Source organism: Mesocricetus auratus, unplaced genomic scaffold, assembly GCF_017639785.1.
Source record: "Mesocricetus auratus isolate SY011 unplaced genomic scaffold, BCM_Maur_2.0 Super-Scaffold_100676, whole genome shotgun sequence".
Taxonomy (NCBI): domain Eukaryota; kingdom Metazoa; phylum Chordata; class Mammalia; order Rodentia; family Cricetidae; genus Mesocricetus; species Mesocricetus auratus.
In genome coordinates, this window is record NW_024429266.1 from 125,565,307 (window position 1) to 125,580,909 (window position 15,603).

General features: G+C 39.5%; 1 protein-coding gene across 2 annotated transcripts in view; it reads left to right on the forward strand.

Annotated features, from left to right (window-relative positions):
• The first annotated feature begins 2,414 nt into the window (after nt 1-2,414).
• The window catches only part of Grid2 (glutamate ionotropic receptor delta type subunit 2), a 1,423,232-nt gene continuing 1,410,043 nt past the window's right edge, over nt 2,415-15,603 (forward strand). The window contains exon 1 of one of the 2 annotated variants that reach the window (XM_040738819.1): nt 2,415-2,872. In XM_040738819.1, the coding sequence (XP_040594753.1) occupies nt 2,785-2,872 (88 nt within the window). In that variant the 5' untranslated portion in view covers nt 2,415-2,784. The remainder of the gene's footprint in view (nt 2,873-15,603) is intronic. The other variant, XM_005076058.4, reaches the window with a different exon arrangement.

The following is a 15,603-nucleotide window of genomic DNA, read 5'->3' on the forward strand; positions in this document are numbered from 1 at the left end:
CACAGTGAAGTTATGATAAAAACTACTAAATGGAGGATTTTGGAATAATTACAATGTTTTATTTATGGTACATTAAAAGATTCTTGTAATAGATTATATGAACATGACTATATTTATTTATTAGTTATCTCAAAGAATAACAATTATGATGAAAATGATAAAATTATTGCTTTAAAGTTCTACCTCTCTGCTCAGCAGATATGGTATTGTTGTGTCCATCATAAATGATGACTTCAAAATTTTTTCCTGATAAAATACACTGTGACTCACTAGCTTTTAAAATGATCCTGTGTGCCTTGGAGAGATACATTCATTTTATACAACTCATTATCTGTATCAACGTTCATGAAAGTACATCAGCATGCTTTGAACATTAGAATGACATCAATAACAACACGAAGAGAATTCACATTGAATTCATGTGTACTAATAGGGAGGGGGCAATGAAGAGATGATGAAAATTGACTGGGAAATACAGTCAGTGATGGCTTCCTGGAAGTACTGGTTCTTGATTCAGAAAATTCTGAAATTCAACAACTGGAGCTCTCTGCAAAAGACAAAACAAAACAAACAAACCAAAAAAGTGTGTAAGCCCTGACCATCGTGGAAGAAGGCATTGGTGAACTAACTCCAAAGGAGTGGTTTTTTTTTGTTGTTGTTGTTGTTTGATTTATTTATTTATTTATTTGCTCTTGTTATTTTCTGTAATACAAAGGTAGGGTAGGCTGCAGTGAGAACATAGAAGATGGATGGAATTATTTCACACTAAAGGTGGGGCATTGTTTCCTAGGTGACAGGATTCTGGTCTTGAGGTTGTGAGAAGCCTCAATGTATATCCTGTAGGAACTGTTGGTGTGAGTAGCAACAAAGGAACCAAACAGTTTCTGGAATGTCCAGGGATGAAATTTGCAAGATGAAGGAAGGATAAGACTTCAAAGAGATCAGAAAGGGCAATTAAGTCAAATCATCCCCAAGAGAAAGATTGTGGATGAGGGAGCAGAAACAAAAGGGCTCAGGCTGTCTTAGGAGGAACACTGGGTTTTGACACACACCCCCTTGGTAACAAGATTTTTAGTGGACTACAGCTGAAATTGAAACAGTTGTCAAGACTGTTAATACCTGACCTCAGTAACAAACTTGACTGAGTTAACAGAGCCCCCTTCTGCAGTAAGATAGAAGAATATAAACTAGTCATTAGAAAAGTAGGAGCAAGGATAAGCTTGCATGCACAAAATCCCTTCTTTCCAGGCTGGGAGCTTGCCTTACAGTGCATCTGCAGGAAGGCAAGGAGCTCCCCATGGCTACCTAACTGCACAGGTGACTAATTTCATGCAGTATTTTGACCACTGAGGCGTTTTTATTGACTTTGTGATATTAATACTAGATATATTTTAAACTCTCAATGCTATCGCTTTTCTGACAGTATTTCAGAATTCTTTCTGTATCCCGATTGCCTTAAAAATTGAAACAAGCAGAAAAAAATGAAAAGAAAAAAAACACTGCTTAAAAGGTAATTAGCACATTCTCAGCTTTTTATAACTTCATAATTGAAATCTCATTAAAAGCTTTCTAGGTCTTCGTTTCCCTAAGTGACTAGGTGTCCCTAATTTGTTCTCAGCCAATGTGACTAATTCCAGACAAAGACTAGAAAAAAGTCCGATACCTGTTGGGGGGTAACAAGGTTAAATATGTGGGGTGGCTTTTTTAGGTTGCTTTTAACCTCGGAAGAAAAAAAAACCACCAAGGCAGGTGGGGGGACTTCACTGCTTCTCTATGAGTCCTGCCTTTCTCAGTCCGGGTGAAGATTCCCAGGGAATTGAGAGCGCGGTTTTGTTTCTCCCTTGTATTGCAGATAGGGGGAGGAGGTGGTTATTAGAAGCTCTTCCTCTCTCGGTTCCCCTCTCCGCCTGACAGCACCGCTCTCTTGCGGACTCGCTTCTCCTAGGTGATCCATTTCTAGGCAACGTGGGGCTGCAGCGGAGCTTTGCCAGGCTGCTGTTGGCTTCCCGCATCCCGCCGGGCGAGCGGCTCCGGAGCATCCTGCAGCCGCGGCGGCTCGGCTCGGCGCGCCGGCCTGGCCCGTTGCTCGCTCCCGGCGGACTCCCCCGCCACCGCGCCCGCGGAGCCGCACGGGCCCGCCGTGCCAGCTCCAGGGCCCTCCTCGCGCAGACACCGGAGTCTTCTCTGCATGACTATCTGCATTACCTTCAAGTTCACTTTTGCTACTCCTCCCGGAGCGGGCCTCCCCCTCCCCGCTGGAATCTGGCGGCTCCGCTCGCATCCTCCTCGTCGCCGGTGGCACTGAGAGCTGGCCGCGAGGCGCCACGACCGCGCGCGGCCCGGGGTGGAGGGGCTCGGCGGCGGGGGAGGGCGCGGGCACATCCGGCGGCGCGGGGGTGCCCAAGTTGCGGCGGAGCTGGGACCCGCCACCGCGGCCCCCGCTCGGCCACGGCCACCGTCTGAGCGCCAGCCTCGCCCCCTGTCCGAGAGCAGCCAAGGCTGGATACATTTTTAAAAAGCCGAACTGCAAACAACTCTGGCGATGCCAAAATTCCCCTCCGAGTGACAGGGCTTGGGAGGAGGCTGCCTCCGGCTGTGCTAGCTCTCGGGTCGCCTGTGCCTCCTCGGCGACTAAGAAAGGCTGTGTGCCCTGACAAGAGGGATTTGGAAATTAGTGGGAAAGCTGCACTCAACTCTATCGTGACCTCAAACTCTGTGGACCGGTTAAGAGAATATCTACGTATTGGAAGCAAAGTCGTGGTCAAGGAAGATCGGCATCGGAGGATGGAAGTTTTCCCCTTGCTCTTGTTTCTGTCCCTCTGGTGGTCTCGAACCTGGGACCTGGCGACCGCTGATTCCATCATCCACATCGGTAAGACAGGGCTTGTGGCGCCTTGTGGCGATTTTCCCTAGCGTTTCCTTGGCAGTGATCTCTGCTCCCCCACCCGCCTTGAGCCTCTGACTGCTGCTGGAGTGGCCGGGGTTCGCGCCCCCCTCAGTGCCCGCGCTCACACAGGCTCAGCTTTCCCTGGGTTGTGGTTGAGCCTCCCCGCGCGGAGTGAGGGCAGGTGGGGAGTGCGGGCCAGGAGCTGGGGGAGCTCACTCTGGCCTCCACGCAGGAGTGCAGGGAGTGTGGGGACTTGGGTTGTGGGGAGAAGGAAGTTTGATTGACTCTAGCTTCCCGATTTTTTTCCCGGATGTACATTTGAGCCATAAAAAAAAAAAATCACGGGGGGAGGTGGGAGCGTGCTGGCGGTGTCATCCGCGGGGAGAGAGGCGGGTTGGGGCTGGGGGCGCTCCCCGCGGCTCGAACAGGTGGTTTTGCATCCTGAGCGGCCGAGTCCGCTGCGGCGAGCGGTGCGGACGCCCAGGCTCGCGGTCCTCTGCGGTCCCCGCGACACGGTGACAGGAGAGGATGGCTGGGCACAGGCTCGCGGCTCGGGGCGTGGGAGACGCTGAAGCCGGTGCAGGCCGCTCTCGTGGCCCGGCCAGACACAGCGGCCACTGACAGCCGCCTACCGAGCTGAGCCTGAGCGAGCTCAGCGCCCTGGATCCCTGAGGGCCGGCGGGTCGCCAGGATCCTGCCCCACCTATTGGCGAACAGAGCGGCCGGCGAGAGCGGCGGGGCTCGAGTCATTATCATGCAGGGTGCCCGCAGCTGAGGGCTCCAACTCTTCTCACTTGCTAATCCTTGAGAGCTGAGTGGAGACCGGCTTTTGCAGTCTTTCTGCGTTAATGTAATGATTTCTTTTTGGGAAACTCGCCTCCTGGGCAAGCCGGGTTCGTTTGCTGGGCTGCAGTGAAACCCCTCTGGGAAAATTTTATTTTTTCTTTTTTTCTTCTTTTGGGTACAGGACTTTTATCTGTACAAACGGGTTCCTCTTCTGCAAATCCAGGCGACAGATGGGTCACAGCTTCTCCCTGGCCCTTCCACTGTCACACACACACACACACACACACACACACACACACACACACACACACACACACACGCAGACACAGATACACCTGGCAGGTGAACCAGCTGCAGGCAGCAGGTCCTCCCAAGAAAAGGGCTTCTGCCTGGTGTTTGTGACCTGGTTGACAGATCCTTAGCTCCAGGGGGCTCCCTCTTTTGGTATTATAGGCTATCTCTGTAAACATGTCTGCCATCCTCTATCATTTATATCAATGGGACTGTATGTCTCTGTGCAAGGGGTAATGAGGTCAGAATTCAGAAAGCCTTGCCCTTGTGCATTAAGAAAATAAAGCATTAGATAGCTGGCCTGCTGGATCCCGTTTTGCCTGGGGGCTAACAGTGTCTGTAGGTTCAGAACTTTCCATGGAGAAATGACGGTCTCATAGATGGGTTCAGGAATGCTCTGGTAAGAGTTTGGAACTGAACCACGCTGCTCATAAAGAAATGACATGAATTTATGTCTAGTTGTAAGTGACGATGGCAAGACTGGGGGTGTGATCAGTATACCTTTCTTTATATTCACTTAATGATTAGGGGTTTCTGACTTATGTTTGCTCCCTGTCCCCAGGGACTTGTAGATAAGTGCTTATTTTATTCCTTATTCTGTGCTCTACATGTTTTGCAAACACATCTATGTGTACATATCTTGGTATACTTGAAGAGAGAAATACTATTTTACAATGCAATCTGGACATTTGATTCAGAGTAGGAGATAACTGGGTATTTTCCACTCTTGTCTCTCAGAGTGAAATGGCTTGCTTATTTATAACTAGATTCTTTAAAGGGCCTTACAACTATTACACATTTCTTTAGAAATCTAGCTGTGTGCATCAATTCTGTATAACCAACTGAAATGCTTCTTTCTCAATTAATTTGGCTTGAATGAAATTAGTGCAGTAGGCAAGGGAGTTGGCTTATTTTATAGACTTCCTAATATTGTAATGAAACTAACAGTTTTAAAAGCTTCACACCTCTTATAATGCACTGAAAACTTGCCAAGTTGTATGTACTTCAGAGGCTAAATGCCCCCCTTTCTGCACATTTACCCAAAGTATGAAAAATTCAAATCTGTATTTAACTTGTAAGGCAGCAGTTAACATGCGCTGGGTCAGCTAGCTTACTGGGCTGGTGAGGAAAAGGAATATTCTTTAGGTGATTGCTTTCCAGAAATCATATGAGAGATGTGAATATTAGGAGTGTATTAGCTCAGGACTTAAAGGCTGAAAATGATGACACCTTTGGGAAGGTAATAGTTCACCCCTAGAGATGTAAAGAGATAGACAGAAATAAAGGTTTCCCCTCTCTGGTGGGGAAGTGGTTGCAATGGTAATTCAGGCACACTGAAAAGATAAAATGCCATTTCTCTGTTGAGTTCTTAAATACTGGATGCTTTTGATATTGAACCATGGTATGTGTATGAAAAGTCTCACCACTCTTCTTTTACTTCGAGCAGGTAGCTTAATAAAAACAACTGCATATTAAACTTTAATATTGTGTTGAATAAATTTAGTTAAATTTGTTGAATTAGTTTACTATGCTCATATAATATATTTTGATGGTTGAACCACAATGATTGAGATGAATATATATTTATTCGACTTAAAATACATAATAGTGTAATTGCTTGAATTTTTGTTCACCATATTTTAGGGTGTTACTAGTTGTATGTATTTATTTGCTAAATTCACACCCACACATACACATAGAACTTCATGTTGAATAACCTCCGTTGCCCTGGTGAAAGAAAGGTCTTTGACATATAAAAACTATGCAAGTTTGAATTATGCTTCCACTTTGGGCCTGTGCATTGATTGAGTAATTTCATCAGACCCACATTACTTGATTGCTTAGAAGTTTCCTAACGATCTGCATGCTGTAGGAAGAACCAAACCGTCGTGAGTGGAATGGCAATGATACGGTGTTTTATGAGGCTATTCAGAAGTCGCGCTGATTTATGTAGCTAGAAAGCACCCAAGTCTTTGAGATTAGCCACGCTGACTGCTATTTTCCCCATCCATCAGTCGTCCCCCACTCTGTACTCCCTCAACACAACAGGAGTGTAGCCTGTGCTGCTTTAATTAAGCAGGGATTAGGTGGCATTTCCAGTCAACTGCACAGTTCGTGTTTTGTTTCCTATCTAATATGGAGGATCGCACGTTTTAACAGTTTAATATATGCTCGTTTCTTTATCTAGTTCCTGTGCTCATAGAGCGGATTGTAATGTAGCTATCCTCAGTCACATATCTCTATAAGGGAACACACAAGGACTGTACTCACTCATCTATGACACACATTACTAGCACATTTTGGCTGATATCAGTCTTAGAAAAATGCCTATGCCTAAGGAGTAGAAAAGGACCATCTATTCACTTCTCTTATAAGCAGATGATACTTCATTCTCAAGATCATATTAACCAACTCTGTTGTTGTCAGAGGCTAAGAGAGTTCACAGCATGCTTTCCTCATCAGGATGTTAAAAGTACACAGCTGGATCAGTGGATGAATGTTCAGCACGTATGAATAACATCAGACAAGCAATCGAAAGCATTTGTTTTCTTACTTCTGGTCTGGGGTCTGTTTTATTAACTATGATCATAAATGCATTCCCAGGAGGCATAAAATAACTAACTTTTTCTAAAGTATTTCGTTTCCTTCACATGATACTTACTGGCTAACCAGTGACTTCAGACATCAGGGTCTTTTTGCACCTTGTATCCCAAATTGCTTTTTTCCCCATTTACTTTTGTTATAGCAACTGTTTGTTCCCTAGGTTATATGTAAATAGAAATAAACTTACAAAAAATATCAAGACATATATTTTGTTGTTGCTCTTTTCTGTATGATTAATACAGTTCTTTGAAGCACAGTTCTGATGTGAATTAAATTAGACAGTGTTGTTATTAATCAAAGACATCAACCATGACATGACTAATAAACATTATAACAAGGACCTTTGCTGTCTACTCCAGATGAAATATATATCCACTAAATATCTCCTATAAATGTTCATTCAAATATGAGAAAAATCACAGTGATTAACCTTTGACTTATCTAAAAATAGATAGTAATGGAAATTGTTAGAAGCAATGGAAGATAAATTTCATTCAATTTTGACCTCTTTGACTCATTTTTCCATATTATGAATTTATCTTAATGGTACATTATGATTTTAAAACTATGTTCTATAAAGAATTTTTTCTTTTATCCACTTATAGTGTTGTAAGGCATTCCCATTTGTATCGGATCATTGGTTCATTTTGATTATAGACAACATAATAGTAACAATATTTAGTATTGCTGAATACCTAATGTTCATTAAAAATCTGTTTACAGCCTGTAGGAATATCTTTACCATTAGGTGTCACTGCCTTCTGAACTGTTCCTTTGTATTCCTACATGAAAACAATGAAGTGATTTTGAAATTACAGAAAAAGGGTCTACTTAACGAAATTTGTGATACTGGAAGATACAGTGGTTTTTATCTTTTAAGTAGAAATATATATATTAATTTTGTTTTTCCTTCTTACATACATTACTGTAGATATACCAACACATGCTACTTTGCATAAAAGTAAGGTTGGTAGATTTAACACTGTAAATTTTAAAGAAATTTAAAATCAACCTGGGATATTTTCTGAAATTAATATTCCTGTGAGGAAAAAACTAGAACAGCAGGAAGCCTGCTGAATGATGAGTAGTGTTGGTACAATGAGACAGCAGAGAATGAAGCCATGTGTTAGTTCACACTGGAGTGGTTCTTCTCACCTCTGGAAACCCTATGGCTGCAAACTGATGGATGTTTGTGAGGAGATGCATATAAGCAGAGATGTGAAAGTTACATATGTGCACACAATTAGAAAAATGTCTACACATAATGTATATCATTCATGATCACCTATGTTTTCATGTAAGTTTACCTGTTTAATATGAAGTTTTATGTACCATGAAAGTCATACGTAGGCACACAATCAATATAGTCACCATGAGTAATTTTATTCAGTTATATGAATCAATGTATATTCTACTTGATAATTTCTTTAACTGTTTCTGTAATCTCTCTTATATGGTATTCTACTCTCAGTATAGTAGAAGATGAAATGCAAGTCAATTGTACAATAACAATTCAAACATTGTGGTAATCACATATTTATAGAGAATATGACCTAAGCTACCTGAAAACTTATTCTTTTATACTTTGTCCAATGTCAATATTAAATTCTTATATGGAATAATGTATTTTAAATATCTGAAGTAAAATCAAGTAATCAAATAGATATATTAGTAGTATATTAAGATTATTCTGAGATGGCTTGTTAAGGATATTTATGGGTTCTAGTCATTTCCATTGATGAACTAGGCTTTGATTATAAATACAAATGTCAGGTGAGTGTGAAAAGCAAATGGTGAATTTAAGATATGATAAGAAATACTCTGGGCTCACATTCTGTTTGGTTCATACAAAGTATCAATTTTATAAGCAGTTAATTGAGAATATTGGAAATTATTTAATTCTCTGAGTCTCTTTATTATAAACTCCAAACTCAAGCACATTTAATCTCTAAAATTATGTGAGCAAAAAGAAAATTCTATATTAAAAGAGTGCCAAAAAGAAATTGGGAGAAGAGACATAATCAAAATATGATACACAGAGTTGTACTTAATAGCAAATTTTAGGGTGACCTTAAAAAATAATAGTGGAAATATGAAACTATTCTACTAAGGAGATAGTTACCAAGATGGTCTTAGTACAAACAAGAATTATGATTAATATATTTGCTAATCATATTTTCTAGGTAGCTGTAGTATCATTTGGAGTGAGATGGATTTGCTTTATAGTAGATTTTGTTTTTAATTTCACTATCATCCCTACTAAGGCATCACACACAGTGTTACTAAAGGCATGCCACACTCAAGTGTTTGCTCATTAGTACTGACTTCAGAGGTAAGCAGCCAGGCTCTAATTAGCAGTGTTTACACTACCTCTGTAACTGGGCAATTTAAGGCATTCTACTACTCTTAGGACAGGAGTGACGTCACTCATAAATGTATCATGTAAAGATATAGACAGCTTAAAGTTCTTCATTTGTTTGATTCCTGTTCCATTCATTTCTGCTTGTACACACCTCTGCTCATCAAGTAGTCTTAATGTGTAGCTGTGCTGTGCTGACTCACTAATAGCTTCTGTAGTAGATGGAAGCGAAATCAGAGGTGTCCCAAACTGAATGGTCTATATTTTTGAAGTTTGTAAATCAATCCAGTTAGCTATCTTATTATCACATAATCCTATTCATAAGTATCCAGTTATCAATTTTAGTAAAATAGTAAGTAAGTAATTTTACTTTATTCCACAATGATTCAAAGTATTGTTTAAAATAAATATTAATTAGTATTAGTATTTACCGTTATATTCATCTTCTTTCTCCTATGTGATTTTAAGCGAGTTTCTTGCTTCATTAATAAACCATTATACTTCTAGGAGTTAATATTCATAGAATGACAGGATAATACAGACATTGCTCTCAACATATAAGAATCTGTCAGTGAACCTTTTTAACATTTGTTATAATTTTTGATCATTAAATACTTGAGTACTCTATGTAATTTCCTCCCACACTTTCTTCCCTCTAGCTCCAAATCTTGTTGTGACCCACAATTCCTCATAACTTCATGACCTATTTCTTTATAATTATTATTGTTATATACACACATACACACACATACATACATACATATATATATACTGCTGAGTCCATTTAATTTTGCTCATACTTAAAACCACAATAGTAGTATGGCACATATATTGGGGGTAACCATCAACTACTCAATTGAACTTAAGACTTTCTCAGTATGAGGGAATTCATTTCTGATACCCCAAGCCTAGCCAAGTTCCCATAACTAGTGATACCATGGACTTTAGAGGAAAGCCTACTACTGTCACATTCCCAAATTAATATAATTGCCAACTACCTTCTAAATGATTCCATAGGTCTCCTAGAATTAAAGTACTGAGTAAGCTATGTTTTTGTTTTTTTCTGAATTTTTAAGTTTTGTAGGGGAGACTACTAAATACAAAAATGGATATAACCTACTATTGTAATAATCACTACTAAGTTAAATGAGAGATTGACAGGTGACACAGCACTCTATTCCAGGTGGGGTAATGCATGGTAATAACTCTCAGGAGAGAACACACTTGAATTAAAGGTCATGAGACATATCAATATCAGGTAAAGAGTTGTAGGCAGTGATTGTTGCAAGGACAATGCCTGTGAGACAAGACACTGGGAGTCAGTTTAATTTGTGAAGGGATAATTTGAAAGCCACTTTGAGTATAGTTTAATGAGCAAAGTGGAAAGTAGAAGGGAATAAAATCTGACCTACAAGGAAAGCAAATGTGTGAGAGACTTATGCATCATGTTACAGTTCTGAGGTTTTTATAACCTTTTCTAGCTGTCTGCACTAGGTGGTATAGAACTGTTGTTTAGCTTCTGTGACTTGAGTTAAATTGGTGACTGAAGAGGAAGAGCTGTCATTAGACTGTGTGTATAAGATTGCAAAAGCAGACTTTTCTCATGCATTGGTCAAAGTGGAAAGGTTCAGGGTATGTAGTCTTCCAACGTGCTTTGTATGGGCAAGAAGCTAAAGTATGTGAATCAAAACTTGGAAAGTGGGTGGTTGTTAGATAGTATTTAAAGTAGGCTTTATTAAATTTTGTATTTATGTTGGGCCTCCTGGTTTAGGCTTAATTTATTTTTATTGTATGTGTATAAACATTATAGAAAAATGTAGAAATCCTCATGGTATTTGGCTTTCAGTAAGTGAGTGGGGAAGATGAATGAGGCAGGAACTCTAAAACAAGAGCCTTGAAGAATGGAGAGGTTAGTACAAGAGAGGGAACCCAGAAGGAGATACAGATAAGTGCCCCATGAAATTATTCTAGAAAACTTCAGGACAGCGATGAGATGGAGAAAAGTGTGTTCAGTGAACAGGAAGTGCAAAAAAAGAGTCTGGCAATAGTTCAAAGAATGCACTGAGAACTGGGGGTTCTAGGAGACTGAAGACAAGGGGGTAGGAGAAGGCAAGGATTGCAGTAGATAGTAGGAAATACAGGGTGGGATTGAGTTTTGAAATTTGGGAGCAGAGGAATTTTCATGAAGATATTTTGGCTGAGAAGAATCAAAACAGATTTACAAACTTTAAAAATAAGATACATTATTTTCCTCCAAATTTATTTGCTTCCAGGAGTTTAGGTTTGAATAGTAAGAAAACATTTTTTTGTTTGATTTTCAAGAGTGTTTCTCTGTGAAATAGTCCTGGCTGTTCCAGAGCTCACTCTGTAGACCAGGCTGGTCTCGAACTCATGTAGTGCTGGGTTTAAAGGTGTGTGCCACCACGACCCAGCTTATTTTATTTTATTTTTTTTGGTTTTTACGAGACAGGGTTTCTCTGTATTGTTTCGGAGGCTATCGGTCCAGCCCAGCCTCGAACTCACAGAGACCCGCCTGCCTCTGCCTCCCGAGTGCCCCAGCTTATTTTATAATTGTAGTCTTAGATCAAGTGATGCTTGGCCAAGCTGATTGTAAATGGCCTTAGTGAGAAACTTTTGTGTGGTTCTGAAACATATTTATTATTCTGTGTATTTGTTTCATGTAGATTTCCAGATTGCTACTAATGTTTTATTTGATATTTCTTACCTAAAATTGTGAGTGGATTACAACTTAAACTTCTGTAACATGTATTGCAAATAGAATAACTATTTACTTCTAGGGCACTCCAGTAATTATTGTGAATATATAATATTCTAAACTGATGGATGATAATAAAATACAGTGCAGCTCTTGTTACAATAGATACATTTGAACTCTTTTAAATACATTCTGACATGCATTTGATTTGCTTAAAATCCCTCAGAAATATTTCATTCAAAAAGGAGAATGTAATTGTTTTATAGGAACATAGTTTGCATTTGAAAACAGAAATTCATGTTATGTTAATTTTCAGTGACACACTTAAACATTTCCTTTTATGGATCTTTCACTTCTATTTGTGCTATACCACAGCTGACAGCTTTTCAGTCACAGGTGAAAATGAGGAAAGGAAGTGTTCTAAATTTTCTAAGCTTAGAAATCATTTGAAAGTGAATCTTAATGCATTCCTGAGTCTATTAATACACCAACAAGTTGTGTATATCGCGTTAGTGTTGTGCTTCAGTTAATATCTGAATTGAAATAGGACTTTCACTATTTTCTGTAGTCTTCCCTGTTGCTAGATCCTCTGTAAGACCCTTTCCCCTTGTGGGAATAATGCAACTGTCACATGGGTATTTCTGCTTGCATACTTGTATTAATTGATGCATAAACAGGAGACTCATGAATAGTCAGAGGATTGAAATATAGTTTGGGATCAGAAATAATTAGCAAAAAAAACCAAGTTGTTTTATGGGTGAAGAACATATTATTGGAATATAGAACATATAAAAGTATTTGTAACCTAGTAGTCCGTGACCTCTTGGGATGGTGAAGTGCAGTCATTTGACAGAATACAGGATACCAAAATATATTTGTCAACATAGTAGTGTGTGACCTCTTGGGATGGTGTCATGCAGTCAGGTGACAGAATTTTGAAGCCGTTTTATATCTAAACTTAGTTGGAATGGGTACCTAAAATTGATAAAGTACTTAATCTCCTTACTATCAACATTATTAAAATGTCATATGCCATTGGCAGTAAATTTCAGATTGACATATTGTTCTTAAAAGCCAAAGACCAGGTAATATTTTAGAAACTTAAGAGACAAATGAACTATTGCAGGTTTTGTTGCATGTAGTTTAAGGTGACCTAAAACCAGAAACTGATTCATTTTCAGAAAATCCACAGCAACTTGCCAGCATACAAAATTGTGTGAATGGCTCTGTGACAATTTTAGATATACTCAACTACTTCTCGAATGACAACAAGAGCATTGTGAATTCTTTTTGGAGATGTCCTGTTAACTTTTAGCATAGACAAAAATAAATGTAGCATGCAGGAGGTCATTAGGTTACTTTCTGAACAAGATTATTTTTCAGTAATGTACCCTGTACTTGTGTTGGTTGTGTCTCATGACTGGACTTAACTGACGTTGTCCTGTTATCTGCTATTATACATGGTGAGTTTCCAACATTCTTTATAATTGGCTATTCAAATAGAAAAAACCATGATCTATATTTTCATTTTCATGTTGCATTTGCAGTAAATATATTGAGTCACTTATGACTTTGGTGTAGGACATTCAGCAAATGTTAGTTTTGACGTGTGATACCTAAATATTTAGACTTTAATGCCTCATTTCATCATCTAGTTGACCTATGCCTCTTATCCCTGAAGAGATTTTAGAGGTATCTGAGTCCTTGGAACATATTTTAATATTAGGAAGTTGAAGTAAGAGCAATTTGGGCTGTCCAGTTGGATGAACACGGTCCACTACAGCATGGGGAATTGTGGGAACTCAATAAATGTCCTGTTGATGGAATCTTGACAGTACCATAAGCCAAATATATTTTTCAGAAGAAAGTAGCTTATAAATAGGATGAGGAGTTTATCCTTTACAGATAGTCCTCATTTATAATAGAAATCTCTTTACTCAGCTTTCTGATGGTTAATCCTTCACCTTAGTGTAGCTGTGGGCTGCAAAATAAATATAATCATGTCAAAGCTAGAGCCAATGCAGAATGTCAACCATTTATTTTCCTTTTTTTCTTTCCTCACACCGCAGATGTCAGCAGTTGTGTTATTAAATCACAAAAAGAGAAAGAGCATTAGATGTCTAGTGATTCTGGAATAAATAAAAGCATTGAGATCTCGTTTAAATTTAATGTCATATGTTAGACTCTTCATATATGTAAATTGAAATTCATTTTATTGTATTTTGCAGTTCATATTGCATATTGCAATAATTCGAAATTAGTTATTCAACTAATATGTATTCTCCTCTACACTCCAGCAAAGGAAGGAGAAAGTTTATCCCACAGCAAAATATAATTTATTTTCTTTACGAGAGCCATGGTATCATAGTAGGAAACAGAGGCACTAAACTTCAGTCATGTAGCTGTGACTGAAACAAATACTAAACAGCAAATGCTAAAAATGGATAGAAACAAACGATCCAAAAGTAACTGTCCAGTACATATTTTCCCCTACAAAAGGTTTGTTGTTGTTCTTAACAGTTAATAAATAGCAAACAGCTTTGATTCTTTTTATTTCCTGTCTACCCTTCAGTGGCAATGCTAATGAGAAGTAAAACATAGCCAAAAGACAGGAAGAAGGGGCAAAGGACTTTAGTCTGTAAACCGGAAAATCAGCCTCTGAATTCTCCTAGGCTCAGGCTTGTTGAGAAAAAAAATCTTTATTTTCCCAAAATATTTACCAGCTTCTGAAGACAGAATTTGCTTTTGACTGTTGGATGTGACTGCAGCTTCCAGACCACCAAAGAGGAAGTCTCTGTGCAACAAAGATTGGAAGTAGATCAAGAGCACTACTATTTGGAAAAGACCATTCCTGGGGTACTGCGGCTGACAGCCAATGCCTCATCATTAGCTCAGTTCTCAATACCATGACTCTCATGACTTTTTAAAAGAAAAAATATAGATTTTAGCTATATATTAAAAGCCATTTAGGTAATGATCCTTGTTGTTTTGATGCTAATGTTATTCTCCATTGTGTGCTGAGATCTTCATGGTATATCCCCACTTGGCTCCCAGATGATGCTGTGTTCTAGAAGACCAAAAGGAAGAAGGTGAGTACTGTCACTTGAGAAGGAACTGTGTAGTATATGCAAATGATAAAAGCAAAAATATAACCTAAGGTGAACTAGAGAAAGAAAAACTGTTGTAATCAAGTAAATGTATATGGCTTGATTGTGGACGTTTATTTTTTGACATTGAGCCTCATTAGATGGTCCAAGCTGGCTTACAACTCACTGCCTTCTTGCCTTCTATAAAATGTGAGGTTATAGTATGTGGCATCAGACCTGGCTTTGATAAAGTTTACTCATTGTTAGTTGGTTGTAGATTTATTTTTTATATTTGTAGACATATATTGTGAGCAATGGTAAATGTTCAGTGGTCTCATTCATCAGATAAACTACCTGTTCAGTATCTTTTCGCCTTGCTAGGAAATCAGTTTTTTTTTTTAATTTTATTTTCCAGTTTAAATTTAGATAAGAATCAAGGTTGCTTCACAAGTCAGTTCCAGGTCCCTCTCCCATTCCCTCCCTTCCTCCCGTGCCCTCCCCCCCCCCCCGTTATCCCCTCATTTCTCCAGGGAGGGTGAGGCCCTCCATGGGGGTGTCCATAGTGTGTCATTTCATATAGGGCAGGGCCTAGACCCTTTCCCAAGACTTCAGGGTGAGAGTGCACCTCACATTGTTCTATTGGAGTCCAAAGTTCATGTGTATACTTGGGATGGGTACTGATCTGCTGCCCAAGGCTCAATAGATTCCCTAGGCCTCTTCACTGACACCCAGATTCAGGGGGTCTTGATCAGTCCCATGCTGGCTTCCCAGGCTAATGCCTGGGATTCAAGAGTTAACCTTTGTCTGGTCAGCTGTTTCTGGGGGTTAACCGGCCCAGTCTTAATCCCTTTGATCATCAGTCCTCCCTCTCTGT